A 20391-nucleotide genomic window follows, 5' to 3' on the forward strand; every position below is an offset into this window, starting at 1 on the left:
GCAATCACTTTCTTTTGAATAGTCTGTGGCAAAGTGAAACTGTTACGGTCGAGAGCTTAACACTGAAGAGAAAGTGATCTGTAGTCGCTCGCGCGACAATTTGCTATGAATGGAATCGGCCTTAATTCTTGGTGTGCAATGAATTCCTTATTTACAATGCAATTTTCAACATGTCAACATTCTTTTGTTCTCTCACTTCCAGGGGAATGGTTGCACACCATCTGTAATGTAATTCCTAAAAGCAAAGAAAATGGACCATTGCGCTAAGCATCCTGGTCACGCATTGAAATCTTAACAGTTGGCCAATAATACTTGCTCTTATTTATAATTCAATGCAATCCCTACAGGGAAAACAACGAAAAGACTGCTCTCGTATGAAGAGATTTGTTCAACCTCTATTGTTATATGTAATTCATTTATCAAATCTTCCATTTCTAGCTGGGATATTTATTCAAATAATGTAAAATGACTACTATATAAGGCAGCAGTCTTCATCATACCCATTTAGAAGTAAAAGCTCATGTTTCTGGTCACCTTTTATAGTTAGACGTTTTTTCTCATTCGCAACTGGACATGAATTTGAGTCAGGTCAACTTCACCTTTATCGATTTAGACGACTGGCCATCGAAAGAACGGATAATCATTGCTGTCATTGGAGGGCTTGGTACGTTCCTAAACTCAATGACATTGTTTGTATTCTATCATCATTTGAGGAAGATATTTAGCGAGGCTGGAGGAGTCTTCGTCACGAACCTTTGCGTAGCTGATCTCCTTACTAACATTGCATCTATCATATATAATTTTCTCACGTACTATACACACCCTGAAACCTTGATTGCTGTTCTGCATTCTATTCTATGGGTCACCGTATCCGTATCGCTCCTATCGCTGACATTAATGGCCTTGGAAAGACTTCTAGTTGTCATTAAGAAGGCGCAAAGATGGTTAAATAAATCAAAGGCATCCCTGTGTTGTGGCGTTGTCTGGATCTTATCTGCATTTTGTTCATGGATCTTATATGAGGATATTATAATTGGACAATTGACGATGGTTATAATGTTCGAGCTAAGTGTAATTTGTACAATTGTATGCTACATAAAAATTTACAATACAGTGAGAAAAATAGATTATACGCATGAATTACCTATCACGGCGCGATATTCTACACGAAATGCTGAAGTAGACATAGCTGGTATGTTGAACATGGACAGGAACAGAGAAACACAAGTTTATAGAGCATTAAGACGAGAAATGCGTTTAACAAAAACCGTATTTATCTTGGTGATCATCCTCATTGTAACAGTTTTGCCATGCATTTTGTTGATGCATGTTATCTTAGCTCATGAATTGTCCTGTACCTTTTGCGAACATAAAGAAACTACAACGTTAGCAATGAAAATACTATACCCGTTGGAAATGCTGAAGTTCGCCATCAATCCAATCATTTATGCCTGGCAATTACCTAGTTTTCGCCGAATGTGTAAGAAAACCTTTATCTGCTGTAGTACATTAACGGAAGACAGTCGGGCTGAATTTTCTAACTCTACCTCGTTCGAATCCTTTACTAACAGTCCCCTAACAGCTGGTGAAACTGATAGCCCCTCAACCGCAAACCCTGGCAGTCCTGCAACATTAAACAGTGGCTCTGAAGAGATTTACATCAGTACTACTACAATAGCTAAGTTAACCGGCCGCCAAGTATCAGACAAAGAAGTGTTATCAGTTCATTGAAAGTCCATTAAGTTAAACGTTTTGTTTTATTTTTGATATCATTTACAAAATAACATGTATCTTAGGAAAACGATTAGTACACGATCATACGACTATATACATCATAAAAACTTTTAAATTGTCTAAAAATTATTTCATTTATTTCCGTAGCTGTTTATACAACTTAGATTTATGCAATTTAGTCATAATAAACGATTTCCGTAGATATTTTCTATTCAGTGAACTTACTCCAATCATGTGTAGAGGTGATTTTTACCCCCAAAACCTTGCAATATCACGTTGTCTTTTTTGATATTGGTAATTAAGCCAAATTAAGCAGTTCCTTTCATGACTTTTGACGAAGTTGTTACATCTGTGTATCTACAAACTCTAGAGGACGAATAGGATCATCTTTTTTAGTGCATATCTCTTGATAAATGAAAATTCAAAATTACATTGTTCATTGCTCTCAGGCTCTCAAATACGTGTTTCAAAAGCCAAGTCAACGAAACCATGTTAATCAGTAAATGTTATATCGTCATTCTTAATCAGCATAGCAAAAAAAGTAGTTTTGATGTATTATCGTCTTCTTCAAAAGTTATAGAAAGTATAGCTTACTGGCTACTCCAACTGAGTCCAACTGTCAATTTTGCCTCACGATACGACGATAATTGTAAGATGAAGTATTACTAATAAATTTGTCAAGTAATGTAATAATCAAATTTCAAAATGGCGGAAGAACTTAGGAAGTTGTTTGTCGCTCGTCTTCCTTGGACGGCTTGTAGAGGTAAGAAAGAGTGGACGACTTCTATGTATGCGAGCTCATTTCTTCACAATGTGCTACCGCGTGATTTTCTTTATTTTTAGTTGCGTTGAGTGAGTACTTCAGTAAGTTTGGAAAAATTGAACGAACTCAAGTTATATTTGTAAGTTTATAGTACATTTCGCTAATTATGTTTACTGCAGCATCCTGTTCTTAATAAAGGGTTCCTACTGAAAATAAAAATTGCCTAGGAAATTTTTAGGGGTAAAGGAGTTTCATAGCTTGTTTCATAGGAAATTCAATAAGCTCAATACTGAACTTAATAAGTAAATTCGCCATGTAAACACATTTCTTAGTTTGTACTTGTATTTTATATTCAAAGTTCTGTCACTTAATGTATCATCTGCTTCTCATATGTTAATTTTAAACATTTGTAACTCTTCACTTATCTCTATTGTCTGTAAATAACTAATCAAATTTTGTATATGGTGTACAACATTGATGATTGATGTAATATATCACATGATTGCAATCGATTGCCGAAACATGTTTGCAGTAAAAAAGTTTGTTTTATGTATTCAGTTTGAATTAGAAATCCAAAAACAATCCCAACTGCTTCAAGCTGGCTGCTTCTGTATTTTGGAGTCTAAGTTAGTGGGAACTGCCTTAGAAGAAACCAAAATAATACCTGGGAAAATAAATTGACTTTATGGTAGTAAAAGATAAAATAAATTGGTTGCTTTTGTTAATGAAGCAGAAAAATTGATACAAAACATGCGTCACTCACAACATTTGTTTTTTAGTTACAGCTTATTTATTGAATAAACTGTTGTTTACATTCATGTCTTTCACCACGTTGCCTTAGAAAATAGAAATCAATAGAGCACTTTGTCTATGCTTTGCCCAAATTAAATCAAGTGAAAGCATGTACATGTTGATTAATTTCACATAACTATTAACAACAATTCTCCAATTTTGAATGTATTATTGTAAATGAATATTATGTGTAATTTATAAATGAAGACCGTGCATTTTTATGACATTTTTCAATGTAGAGTGTGTATTTTTATGACATTTTTCAATGTAGAGTGTGCATTTTTAGGACATTTTTCAATGTAGAGTGTGCATTTTTAGGACATTTTTCAATGTAGAGTGTGTATTTTTATGACATTTTTCAATGTAGAGTGTGCATTTTTAGGACATTTTTCAATGTAGAGTGTGCATTTTTAGGACATTTTTCAATGTAGAGTGTGTATTTTTAGGACATTTTTCAATGTAGAGTGTGTATTTTTAGGATCGAAACACTGGCAGATCCAAAAGGTTTGGTTTTGTCATCTTTAAAAATGAAGACAGTGTCATTAAAACAATGGAGGAATCTCACCATGTGCTTCATGATACTGAGGTAAAACTTGATAAGAATTAATCTCTTTCCCTAACAGCAACTAAAAACCTTATTTTTGTGAAAAAATGTTGTAACCTAATCACAATATTACCCAAAGCTACTAACTTTGTGTTCGAGATAATTTAAATTCCAAAATTAAACTGTTCTTGGTTTCAACTTTTCTGTACTCAATCATTATCTCATTACGTCGCATCACCATATTGCGTCAATGATTGCGTCGCATCATCTCATTACGTCGCATCACCATATTGCGTCAATGTTTGCGTCGCATCATCTCATTACGTCGCATCACCATATTGCGTCAAGATGGCGTCGCATCATCTCATTACGTCGCATCACCATATTGCGTCAATGATTGCGTCGCATCATCACATTGCGTCGCAACGTTTCTTCATAGTATAAAAACAACCAGAAGTCGTACTTCGTTGAGCAACTTGATTCTGTGTATTTAATTAGATTACTTGCTGCGGCTGTCCACCTTACCGCTCCTATTGTTCGGAAAATGCAATTTACTGGCTGCCATTATGCTAATCACATGCGTAATAAGAAATGCGCTACACAAAATATTTCAATAGATTGGGACTAGTCACTAGTCACTACTATTTGTTTTTATACAGTGCTTTCTTTAAGTCGCATCGTCTTATGGACATGGATTTTATTGATTAATTGTTCTTGCCATTAATCTTTAGATAAAGTATTGTGATTATGATTTAACTCTATTACATAGATATTTGTGAAGCCCCACACACCACCAAAGATGGCAACACATGACGCAAACAAAAATGTTTTTGATGTCGTTATGAATACAGAACAGAAATAAGAGTAATCTTCTTGACGTAGACGATATGAGGAGGTGATTGTGAAACGTAAGCTGTACCTTTATCAATAACATAGTTTATCCGAAGCTGTTGTTTTATGTGACGTTTATGGTTATTGTATTTAAATCTTGCATTATTTTACCAAATACCCTTTTGCGTCATCAAAATTTTAACTACACCCATTCGATAAAATTATTATGCACACACAACAATGTAACTAGCAATCACAACAGTTTAATAAATTTAACAATTCTGCGCTTCTGAAATGTCATAGGATTTGTACAGTATTATTTAAAGGGAAACGAGTTAGAAGTTCTGTCATACACTGATTTTCATCTCAAATTTATTACGCAAAAAGATTTGTAAAATCAAAACGAAGCTAACTGGGTTATAACATTAATGCATATATAATTATTTGTGTGGGTTCTGTGTTTTATGGGGGGGGGGGCACCCTGTACATTGTCCCTCGTTGTCCTCAAAGCCCTAACCTTCATACAAATGAGTTGGAACACTGGAATTAAAATTGCCCAGCATCCGCCAATTTTTCTCCAAAAGCCAGCAAATATAGAGCATTAAATGGGGAAAAGACAAATTTTCTGCATTTTTTCTCATTCATGAACAGACAGCTATTGCTACCTTTCGAATTCAGTTATTTGTGGACATTGTAAGAAAAGAAAAGCATTGATTTTATGCCCTGCATGTAATTTGTACGCCTTTAAATACTGTTTTTGCCACTAGGGAGCGCGTATATATACATTCTACATCGCTTTGATTGGTAGTATTGACAATGCAACATAAAACCATTTTGAACGATTTTTTATATTTTAACTCCTGTATAAAAATAGTTTTAATTTACGCGTTTGGAACTAAAATGGCGGCGAGACAACCACGTGACCGTATTTACCCAATCATCATGATCATAATGCAAAGTGCAGAGAACAATACGTGTCCTAACTTTTACAAATACAGGGCTCTCGTTGTCCTCCCCTTGCGTCAACATAACAAAAGATGAATAGAGCATTTTGGTGCTCTAAAAACAACTTATTATAATTCTTTTCAATTGGCTTCATATATCAACGTGGCTAATGTGACGTCAGTGGAAATTCTCCATTGTTTAACTGAATAATTAACCAAGTTCTACCAGTTGAGATATTCATTTAAAATATTCATCTAAATAATGTAAAGCATCATAAGGCTGTTGGTTTCCTTGTAAATTTTCAGTCCTAAGTACACTTCGGCTGGTAGGGGTTGTGTATCTTAACTTTCAGGTTAATGTCTATGTGTTTGGATTAATGATAGTTTAGATAGTTTGAAAGCATATATTTTCGTCTTTCTTTGCTCAAATTGTTTTGGACATCAATAATTAAACTAATATGGATTCCAATTTTCCGACATTACGATTCATGTCTTTCTCAGAAGAGAACATAACCAGCTGGATGAATAACTGGCCAATAAAACATCGTCTATCTGTTGCTATCATTAGCTTTTTTGGTATCTTCTTTAACTTTCTGACATTAATTACTTTCTTCTGTCAATGTAAGAAGATCTTTAGGAAGGTTCATTCGGTCTTTGCCATAAACTTATTTATATCTGAAATCATTATTAACATTTCATCTTTCGTATGGGTTTTTCTGCCATATCATAAACGTCCAGAGCATGTACATCTTACTGTCCAAAGTTTCATATGGTTGGGTGTGTCTTTGGCAACAGTAGCTCTTCTAATGATGGTTGTTGAGCGAGTTTGTTTCGTTGTCTTTGCAAAGAGGATGTTAGAACAAGGACATAATGCGCTTTTATATTGTTGCTTTGCTTGGTTTTTTTTCCTAGTTTATGGCATGCTTATGGTAGACGAAGTTTTAGTGAGATATTTTACCATCGTTATCATTTTTTACCTGTGTTCGTTCGTCCTAGTCATTTGCTCTATGTCAGTACATAGAGTAACGAAGCAGCTGGAGATCAATGAGCAGCGTGTCACAGAGTTGAATGGTGAAGGTATTCATGATCTTACGGAAGTCGAGCAGTTGGATCAGGCATATAGGTCTCACAGACGTGCCGTAAGACGGGAATCTCGTCGAACGAATACTGTATTGATCCTGGTGGTTATCTTCCTTTTAACTGCGTTTCCCTACATGATTTTGATGTTGGTTGTCGTACTGCTTGAGTTTGCCTGTGAAGGCTGTGGTTTTAACAAAAGTACAAACAAAGTTGCTAAAATATTATTTCCTATTGAAATGCTGAACTTTGCCGTCACTCCACTTGTCTATTTCTGGCAAATGCCCAAGTTTCGTCAAAAGTGTGTGAGAAATTTTGTTTCCTTCTTTAATTTTGGAGAACATTGGCATTAACTTTTACTGAAGAGGATTGTGTTGAATTTGTTTTGGACCAACCAGAGCATGACACTGGTAGTCATACGATGGATGACACTAGAAGTTCTATGATGGATGACACTGGCATTCCTACGATGGATGACGCCGACAGTCCCACGATGGATGACGCCGACAGTCCTGTGACAATGGCTGACGCAGGCTGTACTATAAGGGCTGATATACACATGGTTACAATGGCCGATACAGTTGGCGCTACAAGGGCAGACGTAGACATTGCAACAGTGACTGAAACAGGCGAACGTGTAATGGTTGACTCAGGCAGTCCTACTACAATAACTAAAACTGGAAGTTCTACAGCAATTTTTGATGGGAGTTATGCAAAGTTGGAGAATGTTGAATCTACATTAAGTGACACAGCACAACGCTTAAGCAAAGACACGATCTGATTTGTTTACAAATCCATGAAGTTAAATGTCTTGTAGGACTCTCTATAACATTTATATATTATTTTCTTTTGTGTTATATCTTAGATCATACGACTGTACATCATGAAAATTACACTAAAATTTACAAAAACCTATTTTGTTTATTTGCTAATACAATTTAGTTGTAAAAAATTAAGTCGAAATTAATAATTTTCTCGTTGAAAAAACTTGTGTGTGTATGATTTTATTTGTGTTGTGGGCGATTAGACCTACCGTCGACTCATATGCCGTTCTGGAGGGTGGGTTGACCATATAAAAGTTTCTTAAGCAAATCTTCATATCGTAGTTCTCCTTTAATAAACGTCAATGGACGACTAAGGCTCGTCGAAGACAAACTAAAATAATAGTGAGGTAAAAATGTTCAGTGGAGGAGAACTTCTGTGTGTTAGTGCTACTACTTCTGGGACTTCAATAAATAAAAATAGTCTGGTTCATACTTCTCAACGTGCTTATAACCATTTTCATTACAAATAGCTCAACTAAACACAAAACAACTAGTATTTATTCTTCTAAGTCATCATTTTCTCACTCAACATGTTTACACGTCGACTGCACGGAAAATATTATTTCCTGAACATAAAAATTGCAGCGGCTGGACGCTGCCATTCTCAAGCATGAAATTCATTTTTCTATAATGCGTTGTCACCTCCTTTGGGAATGGATTACTGCTGAATCTAATTATCGAAGGATTACTTTTTTAAATCACAGGTACGAGTCTGGGCACGAGGTGTTCCTCAAACAAGTACTCTATTTTGAGATCAGTTGCACCCGGACACCCTATAGACACTACATAGGAAGTGGGAATGAGTGTTGACCGTTTTCACATGACGTCATAGCCGCCATACGTACCCAACGTAAAGTAATGCTAGTGAAGTTCTTTTGGTTTAGAACCAGTGATTTGGAACGCCTATGGTCTGTCCCCCTTTTTCGATTATCAAATTGACTTTGGGTAATTCATCGTGCATATGCAATACATTCCTCGCCATACGTCAACAAAACAAAAGATAAGGAGAACATGCCATTGTTCTAAAACAATAACTTATTGTAATTCTTTGTAATAAATACATCAACCTGGTTAGTGACTACTGTGACGTCAATTGAAATGCTCTATAGTGGAATATGTAAATGTCTGTATATAAAGCAGCAGGTTTCATGTTCACAGCCTCACATTGCTGATATCGGACAAGGACATCTGCAGGCGACGGTGAACCAATCAAACTCCACGTTTTCTAACTGCTATATTACGAGGAGTTTGAATCTTTCTTCTCTCCTAGTCACAGCGTATCCGTGAATATAGTACGTTTTATACGCCATCATAATCTCCACGACGCGACATGAATTCAAGCGAACCCAACAACGCCAGGAATGATTGGCCGTCGGAAGATCGTATCGTTGTCGCCATCATTAGCTTGCTTGGTACTTTCTCAAATTCTGTGACATTGTTTGTATTAATCAATCAATTTACAGAAGTCTTCAACCGAGTAGAAGCTTGTCTTATCGCAAATCTTTGTGTGGCAGATCTCTTAACGAATATATCGTCTTTCGTTTGGGTTTTTCTAACCTTTCCTAAGCATCCTAAGAACTTAATAATAGCAGTACATTGTATAATATGGGGGACGGTGTCTGTGTCTTTTCTGACGCTTTCGTTAATGGCTTTCGAGAGGTATTTGGTTGTCGTTCATCCAGCTAAAGCGCAGAAAATGTTAACTAAACTAGGGGCACGCGCGTCTTGCGTTATTGTCTGGCTTATATCCGCATTATGTAGCTCAATGAAACTTGTTGACAACTTTATCGCACAATTTGTAATGGTTGTCATGTTCGAATTGAGTCTTTTATTAACATTTACTTGTTATGCGAGGATATATATCGCCGTGAGGAAGATAATGATTTCAGATCAATTTCTTACTGCCACACACTACACCAGTGGAAATGCTCAAGTTAACATGGAAAGGAGACAAGACAAAGCAATGAAACTTCTCAAGGTTAACGTACAACACGAGGCTCGAGTAACAAGGGTCATATTCACGTTGATCGTAATTCTCGTTCTAACTGTATTACCATACATGCTGTTGATGCAGATCACCTTGGCACGGGAATTGATTTGCACCCGGTGCGGTTTGACTAAAGCGGCAAAGAAAGCCTTTAAAACATTATTTCCAATTGAAATGCTGAATTTTGCCCTAAATCCGTTCATCTATGCGTGGCAACTGCCCAAGTTTCGTCAAATGTGCATGAAAACTTTTTCTCGTCTCCTATGCTGTGGTAATATCTTCAAGTCGACACCAGCCGAAGTCACGACGATAGAAGGAGTTTCTCACTCAAGTTCCTTTGAAGGATTAACTTCTCCAATCATATACACTGGCACTCCATAATTCAATGCGTATTTGATGACCGACCAGATTCTTCAATCAAATCTGCAAGTCTAGATGATAACATGAATCAACAGTTGATAACTTTATTTTTTTGCCTTTAGTTGACTAATTATTGGACATAAACTTGACAATTTTTGAGCTATTAAGATGTTAAATATCAAAATAGTAATATTTACAATTTAATTTCCCATTTACTTCTCTTGTAAGATTAGCCTGCATTATATATTCCTCTTATGATTTCCATTGGATTCATATGATGTAATATCTCACTAAATTTATGTTCATTTTCAAAATTAAAGTTTGGTTCATCTCTTATTTTAAACGATGATGTGATTGGTTGACGACACATTGGGCAACAGTTGATTTTGCTATAACACAAACAACAAAGGCAGGCATGTCCGCAAGGTATAATTGCACGAGTTATGGGTAACATCTGACACACAATACACAGGTTGCCAGCATCTTCACTGTTCATGACTTGTTCATTGTTTCTCATATTTAAACTTGATTCTTCCAGGTACATTTTCTGAAACAATAAGCACAGTTTGTGTGAAACTCATGTAAGCTTGTTGTATCAACAATGTTTACCTTAAGCTTGTAAACTTTCCCATTATTTGTATGGATGTATTGGTGAACAACATTTGGTTTAATAGTTTCCTCTGTTCTCTTCAACTCAATACCAATTAACATTGCAGTCTACGAAAGCAAAATAAAACTTATTTCAGAGTTTTATCCTTTAGGATAAACATCATATGTTGGCTCTTTACAATGTTTGATGGAGGTAACTGCTGAAGGTCATCAGTAAGTTCCACGCTCACAACAACATCGTAAATATCCATATCTGTGTTCTCTGTCTTCTCGGACACATTGTAAGACAAAGTTTTATCACAGCTATCATTAATACTGAACCCATATTAAGGTAAATACGTAAAATATATGTTAAGTTAAACGATCGTGCAGACATTTCTTAAAAAGATACAAGTCTTTCTTCATCACAAAGTCACAGTTTTCTTCGAGGTTTAAGCTCTTTATGCCTTCATGGTAATTTCTAAAACATGATAATAAATTTTGAATTCTAGTCAACGGCTGTTTATAAATTTTTACATTTTTAGTACCTTCCGTGCAATTTGTCATACAAATAATCCTTTTTTACTTTCCAGTAGCAAGAGACGACACAAGAGTATAAGCTCTCAATGAATACATCTATGAAACCTAATATATTTAAGACAATAAATTTAGCTCTCACAAAACAAATGATGTATATAGTTTAGCGATTTTACCAGGAGTTAATGAACGAGAGACGGTCATTTTAAATGGGTTTTTAACTTCAACCATCGGTTGTGGTTCGGGATTCTGTCTTTGTTCCTGTGGAATCATCGCTGCTTCCATTTCTAATATGCCAAGGTGTCTTATAAACAAGAAAAGAACAGTAAAGGCCATTATTATTACTGATGCTGCTATCCCTGTAACTATGTCCGCCATGTTTTCTTGGGTATTTAAATAATTTAAATGCATTGTTTCCAAGAGATTTTCTTGGCGGAGATGGAGCCAGTTTTATAAATTTCAAAGAACGTGGAATCTGTGGAATGAGCAGAAAAGAGGAATTGTATGCGGTTTGTCCGTTGCTTGTACCACAAGACAGAAATGAAATGACTTATGATGGTTTTATTAACATATATGTAAGTTTTGCTGCTCTACTCCGACTACAAAATTTAATTGATTGTCTTGACTGTTATTATGGTTTGCTCTTCAGGATAAGACATATAGATTATGCATTGCAAGGAAAAATACAGATTCTTTGAAAAGCATTAGGTGGTGTTGTCAATTAGATGTGCTATATTTTGAACTGTTCTAAAATCATTGTTCATCAACTAATAGCCTCAGTTGCAGTTGGAGATTGTGGAACATTTTACATCCTTATAAAGATGCCATTAAACATGTAAGATAATCATCCTTAAAAGTGTTGTGTATTCTTTTGTATTTACCTCCTTATTGTTTGATACAGAAGCTGAATCAGTGTGAGAATCTTGCATCATTTCTAGTTGACTTTAAAAATCTTACAGTAAGTGTTCTTTGATCTTGCGAAAAATTACTTTTGAGATTTGGTAGATATGGTAATTACATGTTAAGGAAAAGTTAGTGAAATGTAATCAAGATGAGCATATGAAGAAGTCCTTGCCTCTACACGTATATTCATTGTTGATGAGTGAACTTGAAGCAATTGGTTGGGACAAGTAAGTAAAATGTTATCATGGTTAAGTTAGTACTAGCCATTTTCTCTTGGTATGAATAGAGTTTGTTTTCCCATTAATTTATCATAACATCATGTAAAATTGCATAAAATACTTGGTTTTAGGTTGATGTTTGTCAATGAGTTATTTAATGTTATCAAACTAAAGGCAAGGTAGGAGATCTTTTTTGCATTGTGTGTCTGTACATGCTATTCTGGACAAATAATATGTATCATATTTTATTGCATTTTTACAGAGATATAAAAAATCGAGAACATGTCATAACAATTCATATTTTACAAGAGGTAATATTTGAAATTATTGAAGAGCATGATGTATATTAACAAGCATGGCAGGATTGGGCCAATTAAGTATGTTTAAGTTTGAAAAACTTAATCATACTTAATTGGTTAGACATGATTTAGGGATGAGTCAATTAGAGAAATTGCCAATTAATGCTACATAAGTATTGCATAAGTGCCCTTGCTTAATAATACCTATATTTTCACCCAAATGAGTATACTAATTTTCATGATACCATTTTAGTATCCCAACACATCCCCTGTGTGTTCTGTAGATCTACCACAACCATTTCATATAAAGGACACAAGTAATGTGAGTGTTTCAAAAATTAAATTCTCTTTGTTATGGATAATGATATTCATGGATGTAGGGGCTTGAGCCCCAAACTTTTTGAGGCGGAGAAATGAGCCCTCGAGAAAGTGAACTGAAGAGTCTTCAATTGCATGTGCTGTAATTACAAATGCATATTACCCAGTGCCCTCGATTTGTGAGAAAGTGGCTCAATGGGTCTGGGGCGAGTGCGGAGCCGCTTTTTTATCTTACTTGTAAGTGAAACTAATAATAAACTATTTAAAATTGACTATATGTGCAAAAGAATGAAGCCTTTTTGATGGAATATTTTCATATATCAGGAACACAATCAAGCATTTGGCATTTTTAAATATTAATGCTAACCAAATTCCATTTTTTGATTTGAACGTATAATAGCTTATTTTGTCAACGATTTCCCCCATATTCTTCACAAGGAATGAATTGAGGATTAAAGACATTTTAATATTTCATGATCCTAATATTTTTTTTTGAAATATAAGATAGATCAAACTGCTAAGTAGTAAGTACAGCAAAATTTCATATAAAGAACTTTAAATCATTAAATTTTAAATCTTCAAAGACTTCCATCTCTGGCGAGACCCCTGACTTCAAACATCGTCCAATGCTCCCTGATGAAATTTTACTTTAAAGTCTTGTGTCTTTCAGGAGAGTCCTGTGAAAGATATTTACACAACGTTTTGTAAGGTAGTTTTTTTTACGTTTTTTTGGTCATATTCCTGTATTTATATATACTGAACATTGACTGAAAGCTGTTGCTTTTAGGTCATTGACAAATACCAAGAATTCTGGAATGTCATGGATGAAATTGATGAAAAATGTTGGGTTCTTGAGCCAGAAAATCCTAAAAGAGCGGACACTTTTAGACGCATTGCTCTTGGTGAGAGCCTTGTTTTACATGTTGCATTTTCTTATCCCCTTCAATCTTTTTACCACACATATTTGCTGTGGTTTCCTTTTCGTAATGATTTGTTCATATCATAATTTGTTGAAATTTCTAGGTAGTAATGCATCCCTTTTGGTGAAAATGAATGTCTGTCATGTGAAAGGCATTCCAGAATGTCATTTTCTAGGGCCAGATAGTCGTAAGTTTTGACAATCTTTCTTACAATTTACCAATGAAGTTTGGTCTACGATTGATTAGAAGGGAGCGTTGATCTAAATAAACGTACAAACTCTTTTAGGCAACATTGATGTGGAAAATCATACGAAGGTTTAGAGGGGAGCAGTGATCTAGAAAAAAACATGAAGCCTTAGAGAGGGCAGTGATCTAGAAAAAAACATGAAGCCTTAGAGAGGGCAGTGATCTAGAAAAACATACAAACGCTTAGAGGGGAGCAGGGATCTAGAAAAACATTAAGTCTTAGAGAGTGCAGTGATCTAGAGAAACATACGAAAGCATAAAGGGAGCAGTGATAGAGAAACATACGAACGCTTAGGGAGATCCAGTTGATTGGTATAAACTTTATTACTTAATTGGTCTTGTAGAATGCGCTAGTGTTCAGTCATGTATTAATGGCATGTTGTTTGTCTTCTGCTTGATCGTTGTCGGCTTGGCTTGCCCGCACCACGCGACCATGTGTAATGATAACCATAGACATTACACCGTGGGTAAAAAACGAAATCGCTTAAATGTAAACTGTGTAAAACAAGTAGTTTAGACAATAGCTTGTGATAGGTCGTTCTTATTTGCCACGAAGTCAATGGATATTTGACTTATGATACATGAATCAAAATTAAATGGGAGATAATAGAGATATCAAATACATACATGAAACATTTCATAATTCATTTAAATTGCCAGTCGAAAGACCGAGTTTTATATTTTAAACTTTGCACTATCCTCGGATTTGTAGTTGAGACTCTTACTGTAAATTTTAGAAATTTGTTTTTTCATAAAAAAGAATCTTGTGCTATTTTATATTTTAGTCATTGCAAACTTTAGACAAAACTTGTACAAAAATCTTCAGGATTGGTAAGAAAATTTGTTCATGTCTGCATTACCCTTATAAGACGAACTAATTTGTAATCGTCACTTTCGTTATAGGAACGATGAAAAAGATATTTTAGAGAATATGGAGAATGTTCTGCTGACTAAATTTCCTTCCCGTCAAACTATGAAGAAAGAGGTATACTTGATTATATTTTTCATTGGTGAACACCAAAGGACGATTTCATTTAATAATGCACTTTGAAAGGTGATGTTATTCTGTTTAATTCTCCTCTATATACGTACTGCACGAAAAGATCATATTATTTCATAGTGTATTATAGACATTAATTTTCATCACTCTGATCATTTTAGGACTTCAACATGGAATGTGGTATATGTTACTCCTATAGATTAAATGACGTCATCCCCGAGAGTGCTTGCAATGATTCAAGATGTGGACAACTATTTCATACTTCCTGCTTGTACGAGGTTTCTGTGTAACGTGACTAACAATCTATTATTGGTGAAATACGTTATTATACTTATATTATTGGTGTCATTCAAAATATAGAACACATTCACTTTTTTTGTTAAGTGGCTACGAGGACTGTCATCTTGTCGGCAAAGTTTCAATATCATATTTGGGGAATGCCCATATTGTAACAAGGTGTTGTTTGTGCTTTGCGCTTTTCTTTATCCTATTCACATACCAAAATGTTCTCATGTCATCTAACCATATTTTGTGCTAAAATTTTCAGCCAATCACGGTCAAAGTCAAGTAAAGAACTGACCAACTCCTTACTAAAGCAAGTTGATATAATAGAATTGTTTGAAGCCCAGCGAGACCTAAAGCCCATCCAGATAAAGGTGTAATGAAAGGTTTACAAGGAGTTACAACAGATTGCAGTTTTTGAGAGTTCATGAAAATTGACTGATTTTTCACTTTCAAATTGAAATATTATGACCAATACCAAAAGTATGGGAAATATTTTGTTGCCGTATCCTTATAAATATAGTAATCTTGTCATTAGCAGTTTTGCATTAGAAATCAAAATTGACTATCAGAATTCATTATTTTTGTGAAAATAATCTACAACTACCAAATTGAATTTCATATCATCTAAAGTATTGGTTGTACGGCGATGATCTTTAGCTCATCTTAAAGTTCTCGTCGAGCTCTTTCAAATGACCTAAAAATTATCGCCGTACTGGAATTACTTTAATGAGGTAGTAATTGAGCATGCGCACTACGCCATTGGTGTAAACGAACAAACGAACTTTCTTCAACTAATAAAGTCGAACCATGGATCGAACTCTGTTCGAACATTGGAGAAAATCATCATGGTGGCCACGAGTATCGAGCGTCATATAAACATTTTGTTGTTACTAAATTTTACATTCAAGTAGTTAAATATCGTGACCTTATTATTGAAACTGTAAAGCAGACATTGGAATTGGTACGTTTTATAGTAAGGAAATTTTTTAATTGAAAATAGCATTATTTAGATCCCATCTTTTCAGCCAAATCTTTTGTGTGAAAAAACGCCTTTTAAAATGTTTAATAGCCAGTGTAAGCGAATGCTATTACAATCTGTGTCAACAGGTGTGAAAAATGAGTGAAGGCATCATAATAGAAGGCTGCAGAGTTATTATACAAAGAGGATCATATCTCAAATCTGAGCAAGTCAAACGAAAAGTGTAAGAAGTATCTTGTATATGTTCACTGAAATAGTGAACTTTATCTATAGTAGTTAAGTTTAGATATTCTGCTGATGTAGTAAAGTCAACATTCCCAAATGTCAATTCTATTTGGACAATGCTATTGGTTGTACATATGGGACCATCTTTAAGATCATCAACCATCACCTAGTGCCACTGGTTTCTCAATCTGAACCAAAACTACCACTTGTCTCAGGTTGGTAATCATCACTTATATATATTTAACCTATTGAAGTATATGTTTAGCATGAATGAATTATTTATTCAGGTGTAAACAATCAGCATTTAAACGATGATGGTGAGTCACAAAATTGACACGTGATGATATAATGGAGTTGAAAGAAAAGGGTTGTGAAGGCGAGGTATGATGAACTCTTCAATGGTTATTTAATGAAGCTAATGCACACATGATACTACAAACTTCCATTCTTTTATTTCAATTTGTACTTCATTGCTATTGGCAACATGGTTAACATGATCAAAATTGCATTTCATTTAGGATATTATTGAGCAATTGGTTGAAAATAGTGAAACATTTATAAAGAAAACAGAATTTTCTCAGGAAAAATATGTAAACAAAAAGAAGGAAAGGTCTCTGGTTGCAACATTATTTTGGTTCCTTAAGTTTTGTCATGACTCAAATAACCTATAGTATTGTAATGTTTTTTCTTCTTTTAGGCATCTGACACATATAACTTTACTTCAACCTACTCTTAGCCTAGTTTGTCAGGCAATTTACTCCAATTGTTCATTGAAAATTTTGTGAGTGATTATCATTCAATAAAATACCCTTTTTGCAAGAAAGTTGAAACTGATCAATCAGAGTCATCCTGAATTATAATATTTAGTGAACTATTAAATATATTTTGCTGACTTTTTCAATTTCTTAGGTATGCCAGGCCCCACAGAGCCTTAGCTCTGTAGTTACACTTAGCAGCAATGGCAATTGACATTATGACATGCATTATCTTCTTATTTATTTCTATCTTTGTTTAGAGAGTTGAGAATGGACACTGCATCACAGATTCTGACAATGGCAAATATTCACAGTGACATTAACGTTTTGCTCATGGAGAGTACGCAAAGCTTTGTTGCTGGTTTGATATTGCACAGGATGGGAGGTAAGATAATTTGTTAAACATATTGTGTACTTGAAATGTCAGGTTTATGTAAGGTCTCAACTGTCGGTTTCTAGTAAAATTTTAATGTTCTATAATATTAGAAATCCAGTTGATTTTCTCAGTTTATTACATTTTTTGTTTACTTTTGCTCATCAATGACTCTTGTCGACCATTGTGGTGGAGTCTTAAAAAATTCATTAAAAACTCACAACTTCTCCCACTCAGTCTCCCGATGTTATACTTCACTAATTGCCGCTTGTAGTTTGTATTTTCACTTTTCGGTAATAATCAAATATCTTAGATATTCCAATCAGTAACTATCCTGTTGTGCTGTTATCTGGTATATTGGTGTTGGGCACATCCCTAGAACTTGTAAAATAGAATATGTATATGTTTTGCTAGGACTTGGAAACGTTGTTCAAATATATAACGGAGACTTTCCCATTCGGTGAGTTCTTATACTCTTCATAGAATTTGCAAATTGAAATTCATTTAAGTATTATTATTTCTAATTTATGCAGATTAATGCTATCTCATTTTGGTTTATCTAATGATGAAACGAAAATACTCACAGGCTTTCCAATGCACAAAATAAACAATGTGGATACTATGGAAAAGAAAGGTTTATATTTAAGAAATTACCCATCCCTCTCCCCAGCTCTTTCTTCACCTCACGGCTATATTGCTTTAATATTTGACATGCTGCTGGTTCACAGTTAATCCTTATATCCATAGCCGTACCTGCGGATTTGCATGCGTCATTGGAAGATGATGACGTTGACCATTTCATCTTAGAAACTCCTCCCACCCAAAATGGACGTGGGAAAAAACGTAAATCGAAGCAGTTCAATAAACCGATGACTAGTAAGGTAAACGAATATGACGACGTATAGAAATAGCCTTTCCTAAAATTACGGTTTGTTGTTTACTGTTGTTGATCCAATGTAAGTAAGAATATAATACTATTTCCTATTTAAAATGCTTTACAGCTAGTCTAATTTAATACCAAAATATTCTTCTGATTAGCAAAATTGTTTTTACAGTATTTTGATTTCATAATATGGAGCTATTTAATATTTAATGTATTCCGACCTACTTAGTACTAGATTCGTCACTCGTTTCAAACAACACGTCGTCATTTTTTCTTTGTTCAACTTTAGGAAAAACATGAGCGTAAAGTAAGGAAAATTGTCGAGGAAAACAGAGCTTTGGAGTTACTAAAAACAGCTTGTTTTGATTGGTAAGTCCTTGTAGAAAAATATTAATATTGTTTAATTACTGAGTTGGACATCTTCTCTTCACAGTTTGATTATCGCTACAAAATTTCACACAAAAACTGCGTTATTAAAACTTATTAAATTTGTGCTACCATCAAGGCCCATCGTTGTTTACAGTCCTTACAAAGAGGTGAGTTTTATTTTTCATTTTCTTACAAAATTAAAAAAATTTCCATGAAATGTTGACTTGCTAAATGCTTCTTGTGAAGATTTCCTTCTAGAGGGGTCTATTTTGCTTAATATTTTTATTCACAGGTTTTGAACGAATGCTATATTTCTCTAAAAGAGAGTAAAACTGTTGTCAATCTGCATTTGACAGAGACCTGGTGGCGATCTTATCAGGTAACAAGTAAATATAGACTCCATGCGATCGATAATTGATCACAAGTAATGAATAATTTAGTACCACGTAATTCATAGGTTCTTCCTCAAAGAACTCATCCACTTATCATGATGGACGGTGTTGGAGGCTATCTTCTTACTGCTATCACTGTGGAGCATGATCACAAAAATAAACTTCATGAGGAAAATCTTCAACAAGACAATTATTGTCAAGATAGCTCTCATGAAGGCAATCCTCGTAAAGATGATCCTTGTCAGAATAATCTTCGCGATCATTTTGAAACAACGTATCTTAACTGTTTTGACAGTATTAATCCTACAGATATTCCAAATCGTGACGACACGTAGTCGATTATCGAAAGTGCGAACATTTATGTCTGTAAATTAAAACTAAAAACCATGTTCAAGGTCGAAACTGGAAAACTATTTTAGGGGTGGGTGTATTCATGCAGTCTAGTTTCGACACTTAACAAACACTATTCCTATTTATGACCGCAGATTATTGCTATACTACTGCTTTTGCTGATGAAAAATTTAGAGACTAAGATGATTTTGAGAAAATACTATCGTTCTATCTGATGTGGTCAAAGCTCAAAGATGCTTTTACTTGTAAGCTTTTTATAAAGTAAGCATTTAGTCTGTGAAATTTTTTATGAGGCTTGGAAAAGCTTCAACTTTTGTCAACTGATTTTGCTCCGACTGAATCACTGAAGTACTAAAATTCGGTAATAATTTGTTTAATTGAAAATGGAAGAACAAGCAGAAATTAGCTCCTAAATGGTTTTACAGATAGATGAAATCTGGTGGTAAAGCTTTAAAATAATATAAAAAATTTTAGGTGAAAGCGAGTGTACTTCTTTGTTATCCTTGAAATTCTTCCGTAAGAAAAACCTGGGTGATATTTTGAAGAATTTGAACATACCATTTGCGGCTAGAAAAATTTTGGTATTGCATTTTGATTTGCTATCTAACCAATCACTGTTGGTGGTAAATATTTTATATTCTGAACTGAAAGACTTTTCGAACTTAGTAATAAATTAACAGATTTTTTGGCGCTTGGAGCCAATCGTTGGATTTGAAATGAAGAAGTGTCCAATCTACTGTTCTGTCGAAACACACAAATATCACGCGCTCGTATTACACGTACATTTACTATTGTTACCTGAGCATATCCTGATGAAAACTAAACTTGCTTCAGATTTCTTGTATAAACCAACAAGTAATGTGACCGAAGCTATTCGCCTAGTTTCTTTGTTGA

General features: G+C 34.6%; 7 protein-coding genes across 8 annotated transcripts; 6 read left to right on the forward strand and 1 right to left on the reverse strand.

The window, feature by feature from the left end:
- The first annotated feature begins 526 nt into the window (after window positions 1-526).
- LOC124441411 (sphingosine 1-phosphate receptor 1-like) lies at window positions 527-1812 on the forward strand. Its single transcript, XM_046991878.1, has one exon. It carries the CDS (start codon window positions 574-576, stop codon window positions 1729-1731), a length of 1158 nt encoding a protein of 385 aa, XP_046847834.1. The 5' UTR covers window positions 527-573; the 3' UTR covers window positions 1732-1812.
- Window positions 1813-2439: 627 nt separating this feature from the next.
- Window positions 2440-4959, forward strand: LOC124441424 (RNA-binding protein Musashi homolog 2-like). The gene is made up of 4 exons (XM_046991893.1): window positions 2440-2497; window positions 2578-2636; window positions 3768-3875; window positions 4603-4959. Exons 1-4 carry the CDS (start codon window positions 2440-2442, stop codon window positions 4693-4695), a joined length of 318 nt encoding a protein of 105 aa, XP_046847849.1. The 3' UTR covers window positions 4696-4959.
- Window positions 4960-5819: 860 nt separating this feature from the next.
- On the forward strand, window positions 5820-7049 carry LOC124441415 (probable G-protein coupled receptor 45). The gene has a single exon (XM_046991883.1). It carries the CDS (start codon window positions 6067-6069, stop codon window positions 7036-7038), a length of 972 nt encoding a protein of 323 aa, XP_046847839.1. The 5' UTR covers window positions 5820-6066; the 3' UTR covers window positions 7039-7049.
- Window positions 7050-8196: 1147 nt separating this feature from the next.
- On the forward strand, window positions 8197-10199 carry LOC124441413 (apelin receptor-like). The gene has a single exon (XM_046991880.1). The coding sequence runs from the start codon at window positions 8840-8842 to the stop codon at window positions 9875-9877; it is 1038 nt and encodes a 345-aa protein (XP_046847836.1). The 5' UTR covers window positions 8197-8839; the 3' UTR covers window positions 9878-10199.
- On the reverse strand, window positions 9945-11360 carry LOC124441416 (cell growth regulator with RING finger domain protein 1-like). Its single transcript, XM_046991884.1, has 6 exons — window positions 11158-11360; window positions 10993-11089; window positions 10857-10925; window positions 10645-10780; window positions 10466-10573; window positions 9945-10403 (listed from the first exon to the last, which is right to left on the reverse strand). The coding sequence occupies exons 1-6, from the start codon at window positions 11357-11359 to the stop codon at window positions 10086-10088; spliced, it is 930 nt and encodes a 309-aa protein (XP_046847840.1). The 5' UTR covers window position 11360; the 3' UTR covers window positions 9945-10085.
- A 64-nt stretch (window positions 11361-11424) lies between these two features.
- On the forward strand, window positions 11425-15741 carry LOC124441410 (E3 ubiquitin-protein ligase FANCL-like). Of its 2 annotated transcripts, none has more exons than XM_046991877.1 (16): window positions 11425-11556; window positions 11631-11689; window positions 11756-11816; window positions 11883-11939; window positions 12008-12111; window positions 12234-12281; window positions 12365-12413; window positions 12655-12723; window positions 13390-13428; window positions 13507-13621; window positions 13743-13826; window positions 14671-14716; window positions 14789-14870; window positions 15047-15163; window positions 15270-15341; window positions 15433-15741. In XM_046991877.1, exons 1-16 carry the CDS (start codon window positions 11464-11466, stop codon window positions 15454-15456), a joined length of 1119 nt encoding a protein of 372 aa, XP_046847833.1. In that variant the 5' UTR covers window positions 11425-11463; the 3' UTR covers window positions 15457-15741. The 2 variants fall into 2 exon arrangements, with proteins under 2 accessions (XP_046847833.1, XP_046847832.1); XM_046991876.1 differs by having other exon boundaries at window positions 15047-15156.
- Window positions 15742-15860: 119 nt separating this feature from the next.
- On the forward strand, window positions 15861-19821 carry LOC124441412 (tRNA (adenine(58)-N(1))-methyltransferase non-catalytic subunit TRM6-like). The gene is made up of 14 exons (XM_046991879.1): window positions 15861-16131; window positions 16278-16372; window positions 16453-16589; window positions 16662-16755; window positions 16893-16984; window positions 17072-17155; window positions 17390-17514; window positions 17917-17962; window positions 18036-18136; window positions 18250-18383; window positions 18675-18754; window positions 18819-18921; window positions 19047-19133; window positions 19212-19821. Exons 4-14 carry the CDS (start codon window positions 16723-16725, stop codon window positions 19479-19481), a joined length of 1155 nt encoding a protein of 384 aa, XP_046847835.1. The 5' UTR covers window positions 15861-16131; window positions 16278-16372; window positions 16453-16589; window positions 16662-16722; the 3' UTR covers window positions 19482-19821.
- The last annotated feature ends 570 nt before the right edge of the window (window positions 19822-20391 follow it).

This window comes from Xenia sp. Carnegie-2017, unplaced genomic scaffold (assembly GCF_021976095.1).
Source record: "Xenia sp. Carnegie-2017 unplaced genomic scaffold, XeniaSp_v1 HiC_scaffold_20, whole genome shotgun sequence".
Taxonomy (NCBI): Eukaryota; Metazoa; Cnidaria; class Anthozoa; order Malacalcyonacea; family Xeniidae; genus Xenia; species Xenia sp. Carnegie-2017.